This window comes from Rhinoraja longicauda, chromosome 4 (assembly GCF_053455715.1).
Source record: "Rhinoraja longicauda isolate Sanriku21f chromosome 4, sRhiLon1.1, whole genome shotgun sequence".
NCBI lineage: Eukaryota > Metazoa > Chordata > Chondrichthyes > Rajiformes > Arhynchobatidae > Rhinoraja > Rhinoraja longicauda.
Genome location: NC_135956.1, coordinates 43089748 through 43114104, shown reverse-complemented (window position 1 = coordinate 43114104; position 24357 = coordinate 43089748). Strand labels below are relative to the sequence as shown.

General features: G+C 41.0%; 1 protein-coding gene across 5 annotated transcripts in view; it reads right to left on the bottom strand.

Annotated features, from left to right (window-relative positions):
* bbs9 (Bardet-Biedl syndrome 9) overlaps positions 1 to 24357 on the bottom strand; it is a 303117-nt gene that overhangs the window by 106886 nt on the left and 171874 nt on the right. For all 5 annotated transcript variants that reach the window (XM_078397603.1, XM_078397606.1, XM_078397604.1 and 2 more), the window contains one exon: positions 11937 to 12119. In XM_078397603.1, coding sequence (XP_078253729.1) covers positions 11937 to 12119 — 183 coding nt within the window. The remainder of the gene's footprint in view (positions 1 to 11936; positions 12120 to 24357) is intronic.

Here is a 24357-nt window from a genome sequence, read left to right as displayed (position 1 = left end):
AATTCCAGATAATATCTGGTGGATCACTTCAGCACCCTTTCCAACTTAATGACATCCTTTCCCATTTGTTTTCTTCATTCATTGTGGTCCTTCTGATGAGGTTCTCTGATAGTGCCATCCCAGGTTTTAACCCTAACTATGATAAACAACAAACAAAATATTCCCAGTCAGTATGGTTGCTTTAAACAACACCCACATGTCAGATGTGGATGCCTCCACTTAAAGAAAGCCAGCAGAATGGTTTATTTTTCTACAAAACAGGAAAGTGCCTTGTGATTTCCTTTAACACAGCATGGCTGAAGTGTGAGCGAACCATGCACAAACTTTATTTAAAGTCTGGCTCTACATAATTACATGAGTGAAAACAATCAATGAATAGGAACAAACTACAGAACTGAGCTGCAATGATAATGGCCTCTGTCAGTGATAAATATGGAGAGAAACGAAGAGACTGACAAATGCTTTGCTGCCGTTTTCCATAGTAGCACTGCTAAAGGGCAGTCAGGCAGGTAACAAATAATTGAGAAAGCCAATAAAGTCGAGAATTTACAATGCCTCTTACACTTTATGTAGCACAACTTAGCTTGGATATTGGCAGGCACCCTACCTTATAACCTAAATTATTCTGTTTTAAAAAGCTAATTTTGAATTGTTTCTTCTGAACAGAATAGCACAAAACATTAGGTGTGAAATTTTGCTAAATATTTCAAAAAACAAAATTATAATCTCTCCTAATTCAAACATTCCCAATCACTGAAGACTTAAGCAACTTTGGTACTCCGGAATTCAACAACTTCAAGGTGGCTACTGGGATTCTTTAAGCTACAATGAAATAACCACTAAAGATAAAATAAAGTATAAAACCAAAAACAACTGCTTATTTATTCGATTGAATAATTTTTGGCGGCTATCTTAAAAACATGCTTGTGATAGTCACTGTACGGAGGGGGGAGACGTACAGGGCGGGGGAGGGAGACGTACGGGGTGGGGGAGGGAGAAATATGGGGTGGGGGAAGGGGACGTATGGGGTGGAGGAGGGAGACGTACGGGGTGGGGGAGGGAGACGTACGGGTGGGGGAGGGAGACGTACGGGGTGGGGGAGGGAGACGTATGGGGTGGGGGAGGGAGATGTATGGGGTGGGGGAGGGAGACGCAAGGGTGGGGTAGGGAGACGTACGGGTGGGGGAGGGAGACGTACGGGGTGGGGGAGGGAGACGTACGGGTGGGGGAGGGAGACGTACGGGGTGGGGGAGGGAGACGTACGGGGTGGGGTAGGGAGACGTACGGGTGGGGGTGGGAGATGTACGGGGTGGGGGAGGGAGACGTACGGGGTGGGGGAGGGAGACGTACGGGGTGGGGTAGGGAGACGTACGGGTGGGGGTGGGAGACGTACGGAGTGGAGGAGGGAGACATACGGGGTGGGGGGAGACATACGGGGCAGGGAAGAGACGTACGGGGTGGGGGAGGGAGACGTACGGGGCGAGGGGGGGAGACGTACGGGGTGGGGGAGGGAGACGTAAGGGGTGGGGGAGGGAGACGTACGGGTGGGGGGGGAGACGTACGTTTTGGGGAGGGAGACGTACGTTTTGGGGAGCGAGACGTACGGGGCGAGGGGGGGGAGACGTACGGGGTGGGGGGAGGGAGACGTACGGGGTGGGGCGGGAGACGTATGTTTTGGGGGAGGGAGACGTACGTTTTGGGGATGGGAGATGTACGGGGAGGGAGACTCATGGGGGGGAGACATACAGGGTGGGGGAGGGAGACGTACGGTGAGGGAAAGAGACGTACGATTTGGGGAGGGAGACGTACGGGGTGGGGGAAGGAGACGTACGTTTTGGGGGGAGATGTACGGGGGGAGAGAGACGCATGGGGTGGAGGTGGGGAGATGTACAAGGTGGGGAGGGAGACGTACGGGGTGGGGGAGATGCACGGAGTGAGGGAGGAAAATGTGCAGGGTGGGAGGGGGGATTAGACGAATGGGGAGGGAGGTGTACAGGAAGGGAGGGGAGACGTACGGGGAGGGGGAAGGAATATATGGAGGGGGAGGGATACATGGAGGGGGAGACATTCGGGGAGGGGGAGAGACTTACGGGGAGGGGGAGAGACCTATGGGAGGGGTAGAGACCCACGGGGAATGGAAGAGACTATGGGGAGGGGGCGTACAAGGGTGGGGCAGGCATAGAGGGAAGGGGGAGGCATATGGGGAATGTAAAACACAAAGTGCTGGAGTATCTCTGCTGGTCAGATTACATCCCTAGAGGACAAAAGTAGGCAACATTTCGGGTCGGAACCCTTCTTCAGATTGATTGTAGTGGGGGGAGGGGTGGGGGAAGTAGTTATGTTGCAGTTGTATAAATCTTTGGCAAGGCCATATTGGAGTATTGCGAGCAGTTCTGGACTCCACATTACAAGAAAGATGTTGAGGCTTTAGAAAGGGCGCTAAAGAGATTCACCAGATGTTGCCTGTATTATAGAGGATCAGCAAACTTGCATTGTTTTCCCTGGAGCATAGGAGGCTGAAAGGAGACCTGATAGAAGTTTATAAAATTATCAGTGGCACAGACAGGGTGGATGGTGTTATTTGGAAATGTCAAATATTGGAGAACATAGCTTTCAGGTGAGAAATGGGAAGTTTAAAGTTGATGTGAGGGCAAGCTTTTGTTAAAACACAGAATGGTTGGTGCCTGGAATGTACTTGCAGCGAAGGAGGCAAATGAGCAGAGAATGGAGGGATCTGAACCACGTGCAGGCTGATGGGATGAGTTTAATTTGCCATCATGGTCGTTGTAGATATGGTGGCTGGAGATGATCAAGTACAAAATCATTCAGCCTGCAATTGGTCAGATGGGAATTGCTGCTTAAGCCATCAGTATTGGTCAAGCAGACTAATTGTACTAGGGCTAGAGAGGCCACAACAGGGAGCGAAAGGTCCTCGAGCCAACACTGATCTTAACAGTTTCATGTCAACATGGCTGCATTAGATCCATGCATGACTAAACACATATTTACATGTGGTGAATTCTCAGAACTCCTTGCATAGTGCAGAAGTGAGAGTCGAACAAGTGAGTGCTGAACACCAGCAGTCTCCTATGGGATAGAACTGGCCTTTTACATTTTGTCTCCTTTTCACTTAGCACAGATGTATCAGAGTACTTCCAACAATTTGTTTGTACTCCAGAATTCCAGAGTCCTTTGTCATTTGCTTTTTGTTAAATGATTTTTAATGATTCTCACTAAATTCACCACATACTAACAGAAGGGTATACAGAGATCACTCAGCATCAAGCAGCCCTACCATTCCAGCAGTACATTAAAATCAAGCACATGGACGTCTACTGTGGATTCCTTTTTTCACCAATATAAGCTGAAATAACTTCCTTTCAATTCATCTCATTAATGACTGCAATTACTTCATGTTCATGAGTGATAGGAGCAGAATTAGGCCACTTGGCCCATCAAGTCTACTCCGCCATTCAATCATGGCTGATATATTTTTCCCTCTTAACCGCATTCTCCTGCCTTCTCCTGCCTTCTTCCTATAACCGCTGACACTTGACACCTGTACTAATCAAGAATCTATCTATCCCTGCCTTAAAAATATCCTCCACATCCTTCAGTGGCAATGAATTCCACAGATTGACTAAAGACATTCCTCCTCATCTTCCTAAAGGAACGTCCTTTAATTCTGAGGCTGTGACCTCTAGCCCTAGACTTTCCCACCAGTGGAAACATTGTCTCGACATCCACTCTATCCAGGGTTTTCTTTATTCTGTAAGTTTCAATGAGGTCACCCCTCATCCTTCTAAACCCCAGCAAGTAGAGGCCCAGTGCCATCAAACGCTCATCATATGTTAATCCACTCATTCCTGGCATAATTCTCGTAAACCTCCTCTGGACCCTCTCCAGCACCAGCACATCCTTCCTCAGATATGGAGTCCAAAATTGCTCACAATACACCAAATACTTCTGTAATCACAATTAATATTACATGTGTAAGAAGGAACTGCAAATGCTGGTTTAAAATGAAGGTAGACACAAAAAGCTGGAGTAACTCAGCAGAACAGGCAGCATCTCTGGAGAGAAGGAATGGGTGACGTTTGGGGCCCAGACCCTTCTTCAGACATTTACATGTTACGAGCCAAACAGGCATATAACCTCAAAGTAAGTAAGAAATAGTTGGTTACCCAGTAGTTATTTCCATCATGGAAATGTGTTAATCTGTGAAGTAAAACAAGGAAATGTGTATCCAACCAGCAGAAAACTCATAAAGGACAATCTTACAATATAGTTACAAATCTGTAAGTTGTACATCATTAACAAAGTATATACCAGGAAAAGTCCTCAGAATCCCCTCTGTTTGCAATGAAATTTGCCATCGTGTTAATAAATGAGGCACAAACTACAAGCTAGCTAAAGCAGTCGACCAGACATTAATAGTGTTAGTAAATAAGTCACATTGTCTACTTCACAAATGCTTACTGCTTCTGCACTGTGGCCAGCACTAATTAATGCAAGTCATTCATTTTCCCATTTGTAAGTGAGGAAGTAATTTGGTTGCACTGTCTTTCATGAGGGAAATTTTAAAAAAATGTAGCATGCCATGTAAAGAACTCTTTACACTGGGGATTACAGCATCTTGATATATTGGAAAGAAAAAAAATCATAAATAAAGACAAATGTTTCATTGTTCTGGAGCTCTCTGGTTTACCGATACGGAAAATGTTAAGACAATACAAACACAGACTTGTTTGTGCTTCTTAATACTGTCTCCTGCAAGTCTGCTTAAATAATATGTACAGGGAAAACTGTCGGCTTACAAATCTCTTACCAGGTTTTGGGCATTGGGCCTGTTTTCCCAAGAACCTGTGAAATTGTTTGTCAACCAGATTAACATTATCCAACTTTTAAAGTGATGGACACATCATAGAGACGTTTTATCCTTTGTCTCATTATCAACAGCACTTGTCTGTTCTGAAAGTTTGCCTAAAGGATATTCAAATGTTGATTTGTAACAAGGCATGGCTTTCTTACTTTGAGGTGTACAACCACTAAATATTTTAAGGATAATGTGTTTTAATTGCAGACAAAGTTTACATCTATTCTTTCAGAAGGACTCCAGAGAGTACTTATGTAAAGGATTGAGTTTAGCTCATTAACTGCAGGCAGCCACAAGCAACATTTTTCAATGCAATTCTGCATGTGTGTAAACTATTGTGTTAATCTTTATGGATTAATGAAGTCTGGTTTTACTTTAAATAAAGTTTCTTCAACCGAAAGGACACAAATCACACTTCCTCCCTTTTTATTTCAATTCATAAATTGCTCAAAAATGTAATTGACATCAACCTCGCAAAACACAAAGCAATTTTTAAAATTTGGTCTTTACTGAATTAGATTTTGAATTCTACGAAATTACAAACAAACAAACTGAATAAGTGTCTATCAATAGTCTGAGGGATGATCTTGGGGAAATAGTGTTCTTTAAATTGTGCCATAGAATATTTCACAAGTACCCAAATTGTTAGATGAATCCCCTTTTAGACATAGAAGTACACCACAGCTATAGAACCTTCGACCCACAATGTCTGTGCTGAAAATAATGCCAAACTAAACTAATTTTTAGTTTTTTCAGTAAACAGGCCCTTTGGCCCACCGAGTCCGCACCGACCAGCGATCCCCACATATTAAAACTATCCTACACACACTAGGGACAATTTTTACATTTACCAAGCCAATTTACCTACATACTTGTACGTCTTATCTACCTGAGCGTGATCCATATCCCTCCATCCCTTGCAAATCCATGTGCCTATCCAAAAGCCTTGTAAATGCCACTATTGTATCCTCCTCCACAACCATTCTTGGCAGCATGTTCCTGGCACCCACCACCTTTGTGTAAAGAAACTTACCCTGCACATCTCCTTTAAACTTTGCTCCTTTCAACTTAAAGCTATGCCCTCTAGTCTTTGACATTTCCATCCTGGGAAAAATGTTCGGACTGTCTACCCTATCTATTCATCTCATAATTTAAATGCTTCTATCAGGTTTCCCCTCAGCCTCCAACGCTCCAGAGAAACCAACTCAAGTTTGTAATACCTTTCCTTATCGCTAAAACCCTCTAATCCAGGCAGCATTTTGATAAATCTCTTCTACAACCTCTCCAAAGGTTCCACATCTTTCCTGTATTGGAGCAACCAGAACTGTATGCAATACTCTAAAGGTAGACACAAAATGCTGGAGTATCTCAGTGAGACAGGCAGCATCTCTGGAGGGAAGGAATGGGTTTCGGGTCGAGACCCTTCTTCGGAATTCCTACGCAATACTCTAAATGCAGCCTAACCAAAGTCCTACAATGCGGCTTCATGATTTCCTGACTCTTATACTCAATGCCCTGATCAATGAAGGCAAGTATGCCATACATCTTCTTTACCACTCTATCTACTCGTGTGGCTACTTTCATGGAGCTATGGACTTGGACCTTTAGATCTCTCTGTACATTAATGCTGTTAAGGGTCTTGCGATTGGCTGTATATTTTCCCCTTCCATTCGACCTGCCAAAATACAGTATTTTACACTTGCTTAGTTTAAACCCCGTCTGGCACCTTTCCATCCATTTCTAAGCTAATCTATATCCTGCTGTATATTTTCACAGCCTTCTTCACTGTCCACAACTCCAGCAATCTCGGTGTCATCTGCAAACTCATTAACTAACCCATGAGCAGTTATGTCCCAGTCATTTGTAGATATCACAAACAGAAGAAGTCCCTGTAGATTAATCAAGAAATGGTGTTGTATAGACTGATGGGACTGAAGGCTGATAAATCCCCAGGGCCTGATGGTCTGCATCCCAGGGTACTCAAGGAGGTGGCTCTAGAAATTGTGAACGCATTGGTAATCATTTTCCAATGTTCCATTGATTCTGAATCAGTTCCTGTGGATTGGAGGGGAGTTAATGTTATCTCACTTTTTAAGAAAGGAGGGAGAGAGAAAGCAGAGAATTATAGACCAGTTAGCCTGACATCGGTGGTGGGGAAGATGCTGTAGTCAATTATTAAAGATGTAATAGCGGCACATTTGGATAGCAGTAATAGGATTGGTCTAAGTCAGCATGGATTTACGAAGCGGAAATCTTGCTTGACTAATCTTCTGGATTTTTTTGCGGATGTAACAAGTAAAATGAATAAGGGAGAGCCAGTGGATGTAGTGTATCTGGACTTTCAGAAAGCCTTTGATAAGGTCCCACACAGGAGATTAGTGGGCAAAATTAGAGCACATGGTATTGGGGGTAGAGTATTGACATGGATTGAAAATTGGTTGGCAGACAGGAAACAAAGAGTAGGAATTAATGGTTCCCTTTCAGAATGGCAGGTAGTGACTAGTGGGGTGCCGCAAGGCTCGGTGCTGGTACCGCAGCTATTCACAATATATATTAATGATTTAGATGAAGGAATTAAAAGTAACATTAGCAAGTTTGCAGATGACACAAAGCTGGGTGGCAGTGTGAACTGTGAAGAGGATCCTATGAGGGTGCAGGGTGACTTGGATAGGTTGAGTGAGTCGGCAGATGCATGGCCGATGCAGTATAATATGGATAAATGTGAGGTTAAACAAGAACAAGAAGGCAGATTATTTATCTGAATGGTGTCAGATTAGGAAAAGGGGAAGTGCAACGAGACCTGGGTGTCCTTGTACATCAGTCACTGAAAGTAAGCATGCAGGTACAGCAGGCAGTAAAGAAAGCTAATGGCATGTTGGCCTTCATAATGAGAGGATTTCAGTACAGGAGCAAAGATATCCTTCTGCAGTTGTACAGGGCCATGGTGAGACCATACCTGAAGTATTGTGTGTAGTTTTGGTCTCCTAATTTGAGGAAGGACATTCTTGCTCTTGAGGGAGTGCAGCGTAGGTTCACGAGGTTAATTACCGGGATCACGGGACTGTCATATGATGAAAGAATGGAACGACTGGGTTTGCATGCACTGGAATTTAGAAGGATGAGAGGGGATCTTATAGAAACATATAAAATTTGTTAAGGGATCGGACACGCTAGATGCAGGAAATATGTTCCCAATGTTGGGGGAGTCCAGAACCAGGGGCTACAGTTTAAGAATAAGGGGTAGGCCATTTAGAACTGAGATGAGGAAAAACATTTTCACCCAGAGTTGTGAATTTGTGGAATTCTCCGCCTCAGAAGGCAGTGGAGGCCAACTCATTGGATGCATTCAAAAGAGATGTATATGGAGCTCTTAGGGCTAGAAGTTCTTGTTGCTCCAATGCAGGAAAGGGATATGGGGAGAAAACAGGAACCGGGTACTGATTGTGGATGAACTGCCATGATCACATTGAAGGGCTGAATGGCCTACTCCTGCACTTATTTTCTATGTATCTATGTAATCCCTGTAGTACTCCACTGATCACAGACATCCAGTCTGAATAACGCCCTTCCAACACAACTCTGTCTTCTGTCAGTAAACCAATTCTAAATCCATACGACCAATACATTGTGAATCCCCGACTTGCCAAAGCCACTTCATGGCCGATTTTGACTCTTCAAATCACCAGCTTGAATTCTTTCTGTTTAATATTCCTCAAAGGCCCTGTCTGATTTCATCTTCTTAACCTTACGTACATTTTTCTTTTGATCAAATTTATAACCTTTGGTCATCCAAGGTTCCTTACCTTGCCATCCTTATTCCTCCTCCTCACTGGAATATGCCAGTCCTGAATTTTGATTAACTGCCCTTTAAACGACTTCCACGTCATTACTGACTTACCTATTAAAATTGCTCCCAATGTATTTTCCCCTAGCTCCTGCATAATAATGTTGGAATTGGCCTAACTCCAGTTTAGTTCCTTCCCCCAGACTTACTGTATCTCTATTCAAAACAATTATTAAAACTTGAGGAGTTGTGATCACACTCTCTAAATCGTTCTTCCATTCAAACATCTGTCACCTGGCCTGGCTCGTTTCCCAACACAACGTCCAGTATTGGTCTCTTCTTTAGTTGGACCATCAACATACTGTTTTAGAAAAACCTCTTGGATACACCTAACATATTTTGTCCCATCTAAGCCTTTTGCAATAATTAGGTTGCAGTCAATATTGAGGAAGTTAAAGTCACCCACTAAAATAACTATATTACTATTGCATCTTTTGCTAATCTGTCTACATACCTGTTCCTCTATCACCAGCTGGCTATTGGGAGGGCAGCTATAGTACATTCCCATTAGAGTGATTGCATCTATTTGTGTGCTCACATCATCTCAGTGGATGAACCCTCCAGTATGTCCTCCTTGAGTGCCACTGTGACATTCTCCCTGCTTAGTTAAGCAATTCCTCCACCTCTGTTACCTCCTTCTCTATCACATCTGAAACATCGAAACTTTGGAACATTGAGCTGCCAGACGTGTCCCTTTCATATCTCCATAATGGCCACAACATCATGGTCCCAAGAGCTAATCCAGGCTCCAAGTTCATCTGCTTTACTCATGACATTCCTTGCGTTGAAATAAACACAGTTCAGCCCATCGGCCTCATCATAATCCTTAACCTCTCCCTGTCTGACATTCTTTTGAGAATTACTGGTCCTAACCTCTACTTTCCCATCAGTCCTTCCATTTGCTGACCTTCTGCTCTGGTTCCCATCCCACCACTCTAGCTTAAACTATCCCAAGTAGCACGATCGAAACTCCCTGCAAGGGTATATATTTTATAATTTTTGTTCTTTGCAACTTTTCAGCATTGGCCCAGAGCAGATTTAGACATTTAATTTCTCAGGTTGATTGCTTTTGATGAAGAGTTTGAACTGCAGAGTATTAAAAAGGAATTAAAAGCACAGGCACACAGCTATTGGTGACACCCAACTCCACCTCGTCAACACCTCTCGAGACCCCTCCACTGCCCCCAAATTGTAAGACTATGCATCTGATAGGCACCATTGAATAAACCAAAATTTCTTCCAACTAAATATCAGGAAGAGTTAAGCCATTGTCTTCAATCCTTCCTGCGTCACAGACTCCATCTCTCTTCCTGACAACTGTCAAAAAGGACCTTTTGTTATATTGAACTACACATTGAGATCTGGATTGCATTTTGGTATCATCAGTATAACATTTTCTGACTGGCTCTATTTGGTGCTGAAACTTGCACTGTAGTCTTTCCTAAGACTTGATCAGACAAAGGATCGATGAAGTAATAAATCTGAAACATTAACTCTGTTTCTTTCTTCACAGATGTTGCCTGACCTGCCAAGTGTACCCAGAACTTTTGTTTTATTTCAGAATATTAGCATTTTACCTCAGATAAGATAAGGGTATTCTATGTTGGAGGGTAATCCTGTGATGAGTGTTTATGTAACAATAAGCTTCATGGGAAATATAAAACAAAATAGGCTATTTGGCCCAACCAATTTATGCTGGCATTTACACTTGACAACACTTTAATTGGTCCAAGACAATGCAATTACTTGGGGAGCATGCTGGACTTGAAGAAAACAGTCCTGGAAATGTAGTCAGATTTGGAATGGCTGCGTTGTCATTACTGGTTATATTGCTGAGTGAATGATACCTCAATGTAAGAAAACAGTGACAGATTTATCTTGACAGAAAAAAAGTCTGAGTGATGAGCGGAGGACAGTAAGTTGACCAACTGAAGGAGCCCTTGGGGCTGTTGGAATCAGGACACAAGTTATTTGAGGATGAAGGTGATCTTTCAATAACAAAGAAAATATTTGGCAATACTTGAAGAAATGAAGCATAGAAACAACGTTTTTCCATTGTATCTGATATGTCAAAGAAAGTAGGAAAGTATGATATGTGTTTGTCAAGGAGCAATGCGAGGACACAATCCTCAAATTAACAACATGGAAACAGAAACCTTAAGCATTAACCACTCAGCTTTGACAAAAGCAGGTAAATTTGTGTGGGTTGAAATACTGAAAACAAAGGAAAGAAAACTATACGTTAAAGTGTACATCAAGTTATCAAAAATAAAATCTTTCAAAATACTGGGGCATTTATATACGTTCCAATGCATTTTGCAACGTTATGCTTCAAAGCAGGTATTGACCTATTGCTCACCTCTTAGCCACACAATTGGAAAATCCTGTAATGCAACGTAAATGTCTGAAATGAAAATGTGTGGCCCACTCAGGCTTCTTGTAGATGTTGGGAATTATCTACATTACATTAACACTGCATTGCTACATTTAAGTCACTCACATAGAGACTGCATTTTGAATGTAGAAATGAAGGAAATAGTAAATTGTGGAACTATTATTTGACATAATGTTAATATATTATAGTGTTGTATCATTTCTTCCTAATTTAATATTAATTTGAAGCTAAGAGGAGAAACAGCCATGAATCAGGTTGATAGTTTTACCATTCTTCCATTAAAAGGTCGTGTGGGACTTTAGAGAAGAGAATGATATGTGAAGGGAATCATCCTACCCAGCTTGTTTGGCCATTAAGGATTGTGATCTGTAGAAAGCAGGTTAAGGAAAAAAAAGCAACGAGAGAGAGTAGAAAATGATAGACAGGCTGATGAGTGAATTGGTGGGGAAAATGCTGAGGTCAGGGTGATAGCAAAAGCGTGAGAAATGCAAGAAACAAAGCCAACAATCATTAGTAACACAGATCCTTCTTTAAATCAGTCACGGTTTATGCACTGGATGAGTTTTGAGGGCTCATATAAAGAACAGGCCCACCACTGGATTTTATTTTAAATGGATGTGGATGCAGAATAAGGTCCTGGCAAAAACAGCAGATGTTAATTAATTGTTTCAATATAAAAAGACAGCTGAACACACCCAGCCAGAAACTGAAAAACTGGGTTGAAGATTACCAGAGGAAGCACTGTTTGAGATCATATAGCCCAAGCACAGGAGGGTTGTGCTACAGAATCAGAGAAACTTCCATCCATGAATGACACTCACCAATTCCTGGCTGTCCTGTGTCAGGGGTAGAAATGCAGCTTCTAGTATGGCCATCTGATCCCTGCTCAAGTTCTGCCACAGGCCGATCAACAGCACCATCAGCTGGGTGGCACTCTTCAGTCTCGTGAAGGCTTGGTAGAGGTTGGCCTGGTTCTCTTCCGCGGCATCAGCTAGAGCTATAATCTGAAGCAAATGAGAACAGATTTACTACAATAATAAACTACTTTTATACAGGCTTCTGTAGAAATGTAAAGATTTTTCAACTTGTCACAAGGGTCCCAATAAAAACCTGGCAACGTTCCATGGCAAGAAAATTAAATTTCATTGATGTAAACAAAGAGAATGCACATTATTTCATACTGGTTGTAAAAAGCTCAAGTGAGCAAGCATTATAAATTGATCCCTGCATTCATGCTATGGTTGGAAAGTTGCTGATCTGGAACATTTCAGCAGTAGTCTCCCAGTCAGAATCCTCTGGCCAATTTCCTAAAGCATTTAAGTGAGAGATTCCTTCATAATACTGACTGCTTCTCATTACTTGGCTCGTTACTGCTTGCCTCCTGCCTAGTTCTGCTCTGATCCTGGACAGTAAAGGAATTGGACTACAGCCAACATTTGGTACCCAAGTTATTTTGATATAAAAAATGTTTTCAATCTACCAAAAAACTCAGCAGGTTGGGCAGCATGTGTTTCTCTTCCACAGACGCTGCCTGACCTGCTGATATCCCGTGTCTACAGTTTTTTTAATTGTGATTTATTTTGATGTGACCCTGTTAAGGCCATTTGTGGGGATATGCCAGTGGAAGTCTTTCACTCTTTAGAACTCAACTGGCATCTTCACACACTCTACAGGAATTTCAAACAATTGCTCTTTGCTTGCTTTTAGCTTTTCAAGTGGAAGGATGGAACAATGGAAGAAAAAGGACGGCAGCGGTTATGGAATTCAACTAGCAGTCAAAAGATCATGGACTTAAAACACAATGTAGCAGCAGTTAGGAAACCAAATCATACAGCTAAAAGATGACAGTGAAAGCCACAGCTTTGTTGCAAAAGTAAATGATTTATTGCTGTTCTTTAGGCATAAGAATGCAGGCCAGATTGCCAGTCCTACCCAGTCCTTCATGTAACTGCTGTGCCATGGCTGAACATTAATGCCTCACATCACTACTGATATTTTAAACAAAAGAGACACAAAGTGCTGGAGTAACTGAGCAGGTCAGGCAGCATCCCTGGAAGAACATGGATAGGTGACGTTTTGGGTCGAGACCCTTCTTCAGACTGATGTGACATTTTAAACTCTAGGAAAAAACCGGCAGAAGCTGGTTTAAATGTAAGGTAGACACAAAATGTTGGTGTAACTTAGCAGGTCAGGCAGCATCTCGGGAGAGAAGGGTGACGTTTCAGTCTGAAGAAGGGTCTCGACCCGAAACGTCACCCATTCCTTCTCTCCCGAGATGGCGCCTGACCCGCTGAGTTACTCCAGCATTTCGTGTCTACCTTACATTTTGAACTCTGATCCTCTGGAGGACACTGAGGCATTTCCCTCAACAATTGTGCCAATGCTCATTTGATTTCAAAATCAAGTACAGAGTCATTCAGATTAGAAAAGAACCCTTAACCAGTATATCTGTGCCAGCTATCGGATAACACTGTACCTCCACTCTAATCCCTTTTCTCAGCATTCAGCTTGTCGCTTTCTATGCCAGGGTGTTTCAGGCGCCTATTGACGCACTTCTTGAATGTCATGGGAACTTTTATCTCAGGTATACCCTCCGGGCAGTACGACTTCCTTTGGATGAAATTTCTCAAATCTCCTACCCCTTACTTTATCTGTTCCCCCTGGTAATGACACTTGCTCAGTTTTTTTACTATATATCCTGTCCTTGTTTATTGATTGCACCAGAAGGGTAATTTTTATAATTTTACCCCACTTAATGAAGGTAAGTATCCTGTCTTACCTTCTTCACCACTTTATCTAACAGATCTACATCCTTGTTTCTCAAGGTCCTCTTCTTAGGTTCCTACTATTCATTATCTATGTCCTACTTTTTGGGTACTTCCAAAATGTATCACCCCACACTTATCAGGATTAAACTCCATCTGTTATTATTCTACCCTTCTTACCAACTGATAGTGCGCTCTGGTATACCACTAGTCACAGGGTTCCAATCATAAAATCAGCTCCGAACCATCACCCGTTGCATCTGTCACCAAGTTGAGTAAGAGCAGCATACTCCTCTTTTCCAATCAGTTTCTAATCCAATTTTCCAAATTGCCCTGGATCGCATACGTTTTACCTTTTGGACCTTGCGAAATGCCTTAGTGAAGTCTAGATTGTGTACAACTGCCACATTATCTTCTTCAACACAATGAATCACCTCCTCAAAACATTCTATCAGTTTTTGTAGGAAAGAACTGCAGATGCTGGTTTAAATTGAAGGTAGACACAATATGCTGGTGTAACTCAGCAGGACAGTTTTTTTCAGTTTTGTTAGAGAACCGACCTCTCCTTAACAAATGTCATATTCACTGTTCTCCGATCCTCTGTCACCTCACCTATTGCCTGAGAAGAATCTAAAATCTGTCAGAATCCCATCAATCTTCTCCTTTGCAACTCATAGCAGCCTGGTATATGTTCCCTGGCCCTGGGAGGTTAGCCAGCTTTAAAACCAACAAAGGCATTCCTTCTCTCCAGAGATGCTGCATGTCCCACTGAGTTACTCCAGCATTTTGTGTCTATCTTCGATTTAAACCAGCATCTGCAGTTCCTTCCAATACAAAGGCACCTCAGACCTCCACATATTTTATAGTAAATTGTTCCAGGAAAGCTGAAGCATGGACTGGACTTGGAAAATTGCACCAAAAAATGTCGCCTCTTGCAAGCGGGCTCAGTAGGCTGTATCTGTACAATTGTTAATCAGGGATGGTATCACAATACTGGACTGCTTGTAAGAAAATAATTTCACTGTGCGTTTGCACTTCACACGTGAAAATAATGCACCATGGGATCATTGAACCTTCTCCATGATGAATACAGATTGAAAGTGCTCATGTAAGACTTCCATTTTATCTTCCGGATCCAGAACCAGATTTCTATTTTGGACAATGTCCCCAATTCTTTTTCCTGCTGCCCTCTCACCCCTATTATGCTTATAAAAAGCTTTGGGGTTTACCTTAATCCACTTTATCACTTAACTTGGACTACAATGGAATGCCGCTCAAGTCTCTCTTGCATGCTAAACCCTTTTTAATCACATAAAGTTCTTTACCATATGGTTGATGGATAATTTAATCACATCTGGTACAAGGTTATTACTGGAACACTCTTGGTACAACCTGGAACTGACAAATATGTAGTATCAAGAAATGATTGCAATCTATCATTGTTCAAAGATGATATGGTAAAATTCCTCAACTAGGAAGGAGCAATGTTTTGCAAATGATGCCAGAGAAAGATAAGCATGAAAAATGTTTGTAACCGGTCATATGACTACCGATTGAACAAGCAGGATAAAGAAGGCTGAATGACCTTCCTTAGTTTCTACATTCCCATTTTGCTTGTGAATTCACAATGCAACTTAGATAGCATAAAAATGAAAATGTTGGATATACAGCTCAACCAAGCAAAAAACAGTTAACATTTTCAGGTCTATAACCTTTCATCATTGATCCAATGTGTTACCAGTGCCCAGAAATTTTGTTCAGTTTATCCAGCATTTTTTTCTTTATTTCAGATCTCCAGTATCAAGAGTCAAGAGTGTTTAATTGTAAAATGCAATTGGATCTGTCTTGCGTCTGTCGTGATAGGACAAATTTGATTTATGCCAATTGCATTCCCCAGTATAAATAGCCATGTTAAAATCCACCTAAAACAATATACAAGCACAGAAATGCATTGATCTTCACAATCACGTTCAAATAGAGAGCATCACAACCTGGTTCGATAACTCAAACACCCAGTGACAAAGGAGATTACAGAAAGTGGTAGACATTGCCCGGTCCATCACATGACCTCGCCACCATCAAAAGGTTCTACAGGAGGCACCCAATGTCATCAAAGATCCACATCACCATGGCCAAGCTCTCATTCTTCTACCACCATCGGGAAGGCAGCGTACAGGAGCCTGAAAACTGTGACTTCCAGGTTCAAGAACAGCTTCTTCCCATCAACCATCAGGTTCTCGTACACTGCACAAAACAATCCATGACCCTACCTCAGCAACTGTGATGTACTACGGACTTTATTTTTCTTTTCATTAGTGTTTGGTTTTGCACTATTATGGTCTAAGTTACCATGAATAACTGATTATTAATTTATTGAATTATTGATTGTCAGGGACAGTTTCTTCCCAGCTGTTATCAGGCAACTGAAATATCCTACCACAACCAGAGAGCAGTGCTGAACTATTATCTACCTCTTTGATGACCCTCGGACTATCCTTGCTCCGACTTTGTTGGCTCTACCTTGCACTAAACATTCTTCGCTTATCACGTATCTACACGCTGTAAATGGATCGATTGTAATCATGTATGGTCTTTGCTGATCGGTTAGCACGCAACAAAAAGCTTTTCACTGCACCTCGGTGCACATGACAATAAACTAAACTGAACTGCATGTTTATTTGTGTTGTGTAGGAAGGAACTGCAGATGCTGGTTTAAACCAAAGATAGACACAAAATGCTGGAGTAACTCAGCGAGACAGGCAGCATCTCTGGAGAGAAGGAATGGGTGATGTTTCGGGTCGAGACCATTCTTAAGACTGGAGCTATTTGTGTTACTGTATTAATGGGCCTGTAAACCTGTAGCAAGTAAGAATTTTATTGTTCCTTTATCATATACATGATAATTAAATACTCTTGACAGGTCAAATACTCTTGACAGGTCAAATAAACTGCCCAAGTGACCCTCTGATTGATTTGAGTTTTTATATAAAAAAAGGCTACAAAAGCAATAACGACAATTAAACCAGAGATAATTTATGTCACAGATTGCCCAATACTGTCAAGTGCCCTCTAGTTAAAATATTGAAAAATTTAACTTGTTAAAATATTGAAAAATTTAACACGAAGAACACAAAGTTGTTGACAAAGAAATGAAAACACCAAGGTCACAGGGAAGAAAACCTTTATTGGGAGAATTAATCAAATGGCCTAAGTTCACAAAGTATTTTGCCAGCAGCTGAACAGGACAATATTAGATATACCCATTTAAAACTACTTAAGTTAAGAGAAAACACTGCAGTAACCAACAGGCTACTAGACCTTTTAAATGTATTAGTAATATGTCCTGACAGCAATTGAGTACCCAAAGGCAGTGGAGCTCCTGACCCTGTGGTTTACATAAACAGTGTATAGAACCAGGAAACATCAGGGAGACCAAACTGTACCAAGAAACATGGTCGCCGGGGGCAGCTGCAGGTAAGAATGAAGCCCCCCCTTTGACAGAGGAGGTCCCACCAACTTAATAAATAGAAGAGTTGAGAGATTTGAAGTCTTGCACATTGTGGTGACATGCAGAAATTCATGCCACTGAAGCTTCTTTCACATTCTGCTGTTGATACCGGAATTGTATTTACAGCCGTTACCAGCTGCTGAAAATCTGCAGAAACTATCTTCCATTTAGATTCCTTGAATTCTCTGAAGGCTCTGACACAAAGGCGACCATTTAAGCCAAATGGTTCTGCCATTTCATCTACATCATTATCCCCAAAGGTAAAAAGTAAATCTTCTGGAATATTGTTAATATCTAAATATTTCGACTTGTTAATTAACTTTTTACATTTATCATTGGAAGCTGTTGTAGATTCAAGCAGTCTGGATTTCATATTATTGACCAAACTCCTCAAAAACTGTTGTCTATGTATAGTAGGTACTTTACCAGCTCTCAAATTTATTCCATTAAATATCATCTGGCTTGTTGCTTTCTCCACTTGAGTATAAAACTTTCCTGGCTTCTCTATTTGACATTCAAGAACCTTGATAGTTCATTTAATTTCCTCATGTGCTTTACTAAGTGTACAATTTCGGTTCTGCAGTTCAAGTGACAGTTCAGACAACTCTAGCAAACTGTCCATCAACAAGCCCAAATTATAGACAATAGACAATAGGTGCAGGAGGAGGCCATTCGGCCCTTCGAGCCAGCACCGCCATTCAATGTGATCATGGCTGATCATTCTCAATCAGTACCCCGTTCCTGCCTTCTCCCCATACCCCCTGACTCCGCTATCCTTAAGAGTTCTATCCAGCTCTCTCTTGAATGCATTCAGAGAATTGGCCTCCACTGCCTTCTGAGGAGTGCCTTATTTACGAAAGCTGATGACTCTAATACTTTTTTCAGCCCCTCGTACTTTGCTCTCTCTGCACTAGATCTTGAAGCATCACAGCGTGCTTTTCCAAAATGCTCCCAAATAGCTTTATAAGACTGCCACATTGCCTTTACAGTTCGGTAAGACGAAGCAACCCATCTCACACTGAAAACACAACAAATTTTCAACAATTGACAGTGAAGACACTCAGCACATGCATTAACTAATTCTGATTCTTAGGAGACCGATGATATAAGGAATACAATTTATCACAAAATATCTGAATATGACTCAAACCTGCAACTTCATTTATAGCATCACCTACACTGAGTTCAAGCCTGTGACTGGACAGTGCCAAACAGTTTCATTAGGGAAATCATCAAGAAATAGTTTTGCAACCCCTGCATTTCGTCCTAACATTACTGATGCAACATCAGTTACAAGTGATATCACATTTTCTTTTAGGTACTGTATTGAAAAAACACCTCTTTGTAAGCAACTTAGACCGTACTTGGAGTATTACATACATCTCTGGTTGCCCCGATATATGAAAGATGGGGAGGCTTTGGCGAGGCTTCAGGTTTACCATAATGATGCCTGGATTAGAGAGGTTGGACAAACTTGGATTATTTTCTCTTTCCAGACACACACCACCAAACATTCCAAGTCTGTCCTACCCCTTCCTGTAACTAATACCCTCTAATCCAGGCATCATTCTGGTGAACTTCCTCTACACCCTTACCAAAACATCCCATCCTTCCTTTGGTTTGGTTGTACTACGTACTTCCGTTTTGCACTATTATGGCCTGGTTACAAAGAATGTCTAATTAATAATTTTGTGTATTATTATTGCATCTTTATTTGTTGTATATTTGTGTGATTGGACCTGCAAAACTGCAAGAAAGAATTTCATTGTTCCATTGCTGGTTTATATGACAATTAAACACTCTTTAATCTTACCTTTGGCAAATTGTGGAAGCTTGAAGTAGTAAACAAGGTATTTTTAGGATGCTAAGAACGATCTCTGCTATGATAAAGCTCAATGATGCCGTACAATGAAGATAGGGCGATGGAATAAATCAGTTGGTACTGACATGCTGAAAGCATCTGATCATGAAGAGTGGGAGCGATAATTATAGGTTCTGAATAGACGCAAGGTAGGGAACAACTTCTCCCATAGTGGAGGCATGAAACCTCCTCCAATCTTGCATTTCCCAACAGGTTTAGAGTTCACACGTTGAGCCCAACCCTTGGTTTGGAACAACTGATAAACCACCAGGAATGCACAGCCTGCATAACACTATAGAAAATACAATCCCCCTATTTAGATAACAAGCTAGCATCACTTGAATTTTCCTCCTGGTTTTTGATCAGTCACTGATCTTATTACCACCATACATAATACTTTGACTTGCCCATTGTTCTCTGTGGCCTAAACTTCTGTACCAAAAATATTAGTAAGGTCAAACTGAGTGCAAAGCTCCTCAGAATTGTTAAATACATTGTCAGTGAGACCTGCATTGTTCTCTCGGATTAAGAGTCAGTTACAAGAGTCTTTGAAGGAGGCTTATACACATTTTAGCTGTCTGCCTAACCATTGTGATCTGTTTGTGAAAAAAGCTAACTTTAGCTCAAAATGAAGTGAAATTCATTTCTAATTCTTGACACAAGTGTAAATAAACTAGACTACAATTAAACTAAACTAGTTGTGGGCAAGAAATTTGTGACACCTCCATTAATGGGCAGTTAATAGCAAAATTGTATCTGCTTGTTTTAAGATCTGGGCAGAGGTCCAATGTTGCATCGTTGCAAGCAGCTATGTCAACTGGTGCCAACCTAGTCTCGTACATACACAAAGTCTGCATTGGCATAGAAGACAAAATTTATATCCAAAAGGTCTCAAGGGTTTTAAAAATGTATTCAAAGCAGAATTAGACTCCTGTGAGAAACCTAGCTCCTACAGAGTGGGTAAAAGAATCCTAATCCTGGATCAAATGATACCTTGTTCCTACATTCCTTTCTGTTGTCCTTTACAGCAATTCACCAATTATAAATAACAATGATCAAAGCCTTCCTTAACATGGCTTACTGGTAGACAATATTTTGTCCTATGAAAATCTGACGGTTTGTTGTATTTGTCAGCTTCCCTATCCCTTTCTCTAACCCAGGTAATACACTCTCTCATATTAATGAATAACAGGTAATATCTTGGTACTGATGAGTTTTTTTCCAAATTGTGGAAAATCCAATTTACTAACCCCATCACTGTTGCGACTGATTTTCGTATAATAATTGACTCCATGCATCTCCACAAATTAACATCAATTGGGAAACAGGTGCCAATATCTCTCCAGCCTTTTTCCAAAATCTGTGAAATCAGACATCTCGAAATATGGAATGTAAGAACACAGCATAATTTTTTTTGTACTGTGTTTGTTATTAACAGACGATTAGACCAGATTAAGAAAATAACTGCAGATGCTGGTACAAATCGATTTATTCACAAAATGCTGGAGTAACTCAGCAGGTCAGGCAGCATCTCGGGAGAGAAGGAATGGGTGATGTTTCGGGTCGAGACCTTTCTTTAGACCAGATTGCCACTTTAAGCATTACTGAATAAACTAAATTTTCCAAAGATTTTTTTCTCCCTTGAAAAGTGTATATCCAAATGTGGGACCAAAAAAAGCCGTTTGTTTCCTTAGTACTGTCCATGATCTCTGGACATTGCAAAAACACTTTAGAGTCTCTAAAGAACTTGTTAAGTGCAACCAATTGTAGTATAAGAAAACAAGGATCTAATTTACATTCATAAAAAACTCTTGCAAGCAGCAATGAAACATATGAACAGATGACCTAATTTTGGATATTGATAGAAACATGAAATGTTGGTCAGGACATTAGGGAATTTGCACACAATTCTTCAGTTGGAGCTTGGAATGTTTTACTTCCACCTGAAAGAGCCGTAGTTTAACATCACAAACAAAAGATGGCTGATTGCATCTTGTAAAAATATGAGACTCTGGTTTGGAAACATTACTTCAATATTGTAGAAAAACATCTAATGTGAATTTAGTTCTTGTCAACAGGAAACCGAGCAGATTTTCATTTGACGGATCATTGATTATTAAAGCTTTTTTAATTTTCCAAGTCATATTGCCAACAGCCAACATTCAAAACTCTGTGAAAAGGTTGATGAATACCAAATTGCAAGATCCTAATCTTGATTGAAATTTATCAGATATTTTAATTCGATGCGTTTTATCATTATATTGCCACTGGTAATTACTTTGTTTTCAATTTAATAGGCTAATAAAAAGGAACAGCAAACTATTGCAACTTACAGCCATCATGCAGTTTTCATTGAAATCTGTGAGCAGTTGAGCTACAAAATAACCCAACTCCCTCAATGGCTTGCATCATAAATGTTGTGTGGGGTCTGCTGCACCCACAGGTTGAGGAACAATCAGTTAGCATGTCTGTGCATCAATCCCATCCAGTTACTTTACTGAAAATTACCCTGGGCTCAGTTAAGAAGTTCAATTAAACAGTTGGAAACATCTGGGCTAACATACATAGATTGGCTCCATGAACATTCAGTTCTCCACGGGATTGAAATTATACCCAGCAAGAGTCATTGCCTTCAGGTGATGTGGACCACGGAAGGAAATTGCAATTCTTCTATGAACAATAAATATTGCCGTGCACTTTGCTTCAGTATCTTGAAAGAGAGTTTAGCTGGTAACTTGCTTTTAGTTTACATTAGAAACAATGACAAAATATTCACAATTTGGAATATTGCTGGCGCAAACTATTTTTCAAACCATTATCTCCTCCCACTCTCTTCATCGCCTTCCATTATTTCTTTTATTCTCCCTCATGAGGGTGAAAAATGAAAAAATAGAATCATACAGCACGGAAACAATCCCTTTGGTACAACTTATTCATACCGACCAAGAAGCTCCATCTATGCTAGTCCCCATTGCCCGCGTTTGCCCCATATCCCTCTGAATCGATGTCATCTCCTTTGTTCCTGGGCATTGGTGTTAACAAATTTTTAGAGGCATGCATGCCCAAGAAGCTGTTCACTCTTTCAACTGCTGTTCTGTTGAAGACAGGTTTAGGGATCCTCAGCTTCCCTTCCTAAATTCAATCAGCTCCTTGAACATTGAGAGAAAGATTGTTGTTATGGCACCAGTCAGATTTTTAATCTCCCTCCTGTACTCTAACTCATCATTATCTGTTCTTACTCCAACAATGGTGGTACATTGGCAAATTTAAAAATAGCTTTTGAGTTGTATCCGGTTACAGTCATAGGTGGAGATTAGAGCAGAGGACTGAGCTCTAAAGCTGTCTCAAGAAATAGTTTGCATTTTTCAATCTAGTTTAGAAAGGCCTTTCTGCCCACCGAGTCCATACCGACCAGCAATCCCCTTACACTAGTGCTTTCCTACACACTAAGGACAATTTACAATTATGCCATACCAATTAACCTACAAACCTGTACGTCTTTGGAGTGTGGGACAAAACTGGAGATCCTGGAGAAAACTCATGCAGGTCACGGGAAGAACGTACAAACTCTGTACAGACAAGCACCCATAGACAGGATTGAACCCGGGTCCCTGACGCTATCAGGCAGCAAATTTCTGCTGCGCCACCGTGCTGCAATCATTGTGTTATTTATTATTTTATTTACTTTTATTTATTATTTTTTCATATTCTATAAATTATGCATTAATTCCTATAAATCAGAAGGTGACATATGTGGCCCTATTATTTGAAAAAGGGAGTGAGAAAGCATAGATCGTCAAACCCGTTAGCTAACATCAGCAGTGGGGAAAATAAATATGACAATTATATAGAGCGGGACATTGGCAATGCAGTAGAGCTGCTACCCTACAATGTCAGAGATACGGGTTCGATCCTGACTATGGGTGCTGCTTGTATAAAGTTTGTATGTTCTTCCTGTAAACGAGTAGGTTTTCTCTGGGTGCTTCAGTTTCCTCCCAGACTCCAAACACAGAGGTTTGTAGGTTAACTGGCTTTGGTAAAATAGTAAATTGTCCCTAGTGTGTAGGATAGTATTAGTGTACGAGGTGATCACTGGTCGGTGCGGACTCGATGGACCGAAGTGCCTGTTTCCACACTGTATCTCTAAAGTCTAAATGTAAATATAGAATAAGATAACAAAACACTTCGAAAATATCAAGAGGAGTAGACAATGTCAACTTGGATTTCTGAAAGAGACATGGTGCCCAATGAATGCACTGACATTCATTCAATGAATGCACTAACTTTCGTTAACAGAATTAATAAAGGGAACCAGTGGATGTGATCGCTGAACTTGGAATTGCAGAACGTTTCACATAAGAGGCTATGATGTAAAATTAAAGCACACTGCAAAGGGAAGAATGTACTGGCAATGTATTTACAATTAATTATAGACAGGAAACAGCATAAATAAATAGCATGTTGTAAGAAGCGGGGCACTGGGAGCAGTGCTTGAGTCTTAGTTGTTCTTAAAATGTTGCATTGATTTGGAAGAGGGAGCCAAATGTAATATTTCAAAGTTTGTGACACTAAATTGGATGGGATTGTGTATTAGGAAAAAGATGCAAAAAGACTTCAAAGGGATCATAGCTTGAGTAAATGGGCACAAATGTGGCAGATTCACATGGATAAATGTGCGTATATCAACTTTAGCAGGAAAAACAACAGTAGTATTTAAATGGTGTGAGACTAAGAAGCGTTTAGTCAGACTTGGGTGTCTTTGTACAGTTGTCACCAAGAGTAGGAAAATGGTATGTTGGCCTTCATTGCAATGGTTGAAAACAGAACTTAGAAATATAACATAGGAAAAGGCCTTACAGCCTCCAATGTCTATGCCAGCCACGATATTAAATTAAACTAACTGCCTGAGCGATCCACATACCTCTATTTCCGGCTTTTTAAATGTCACAATCAATATCTGCTCCCACCACTTCCCTTGTCAGTGTATTCCAGGCACCCAGGATGGTAGGTGCAAAAAAAAAAACTTACTCTGAATATCTCCTTTAACTTTGTTCCTCTCCACTCCAGTGTTTGACATTTCTACCCTAGGAAAAACACTATCTACCCTA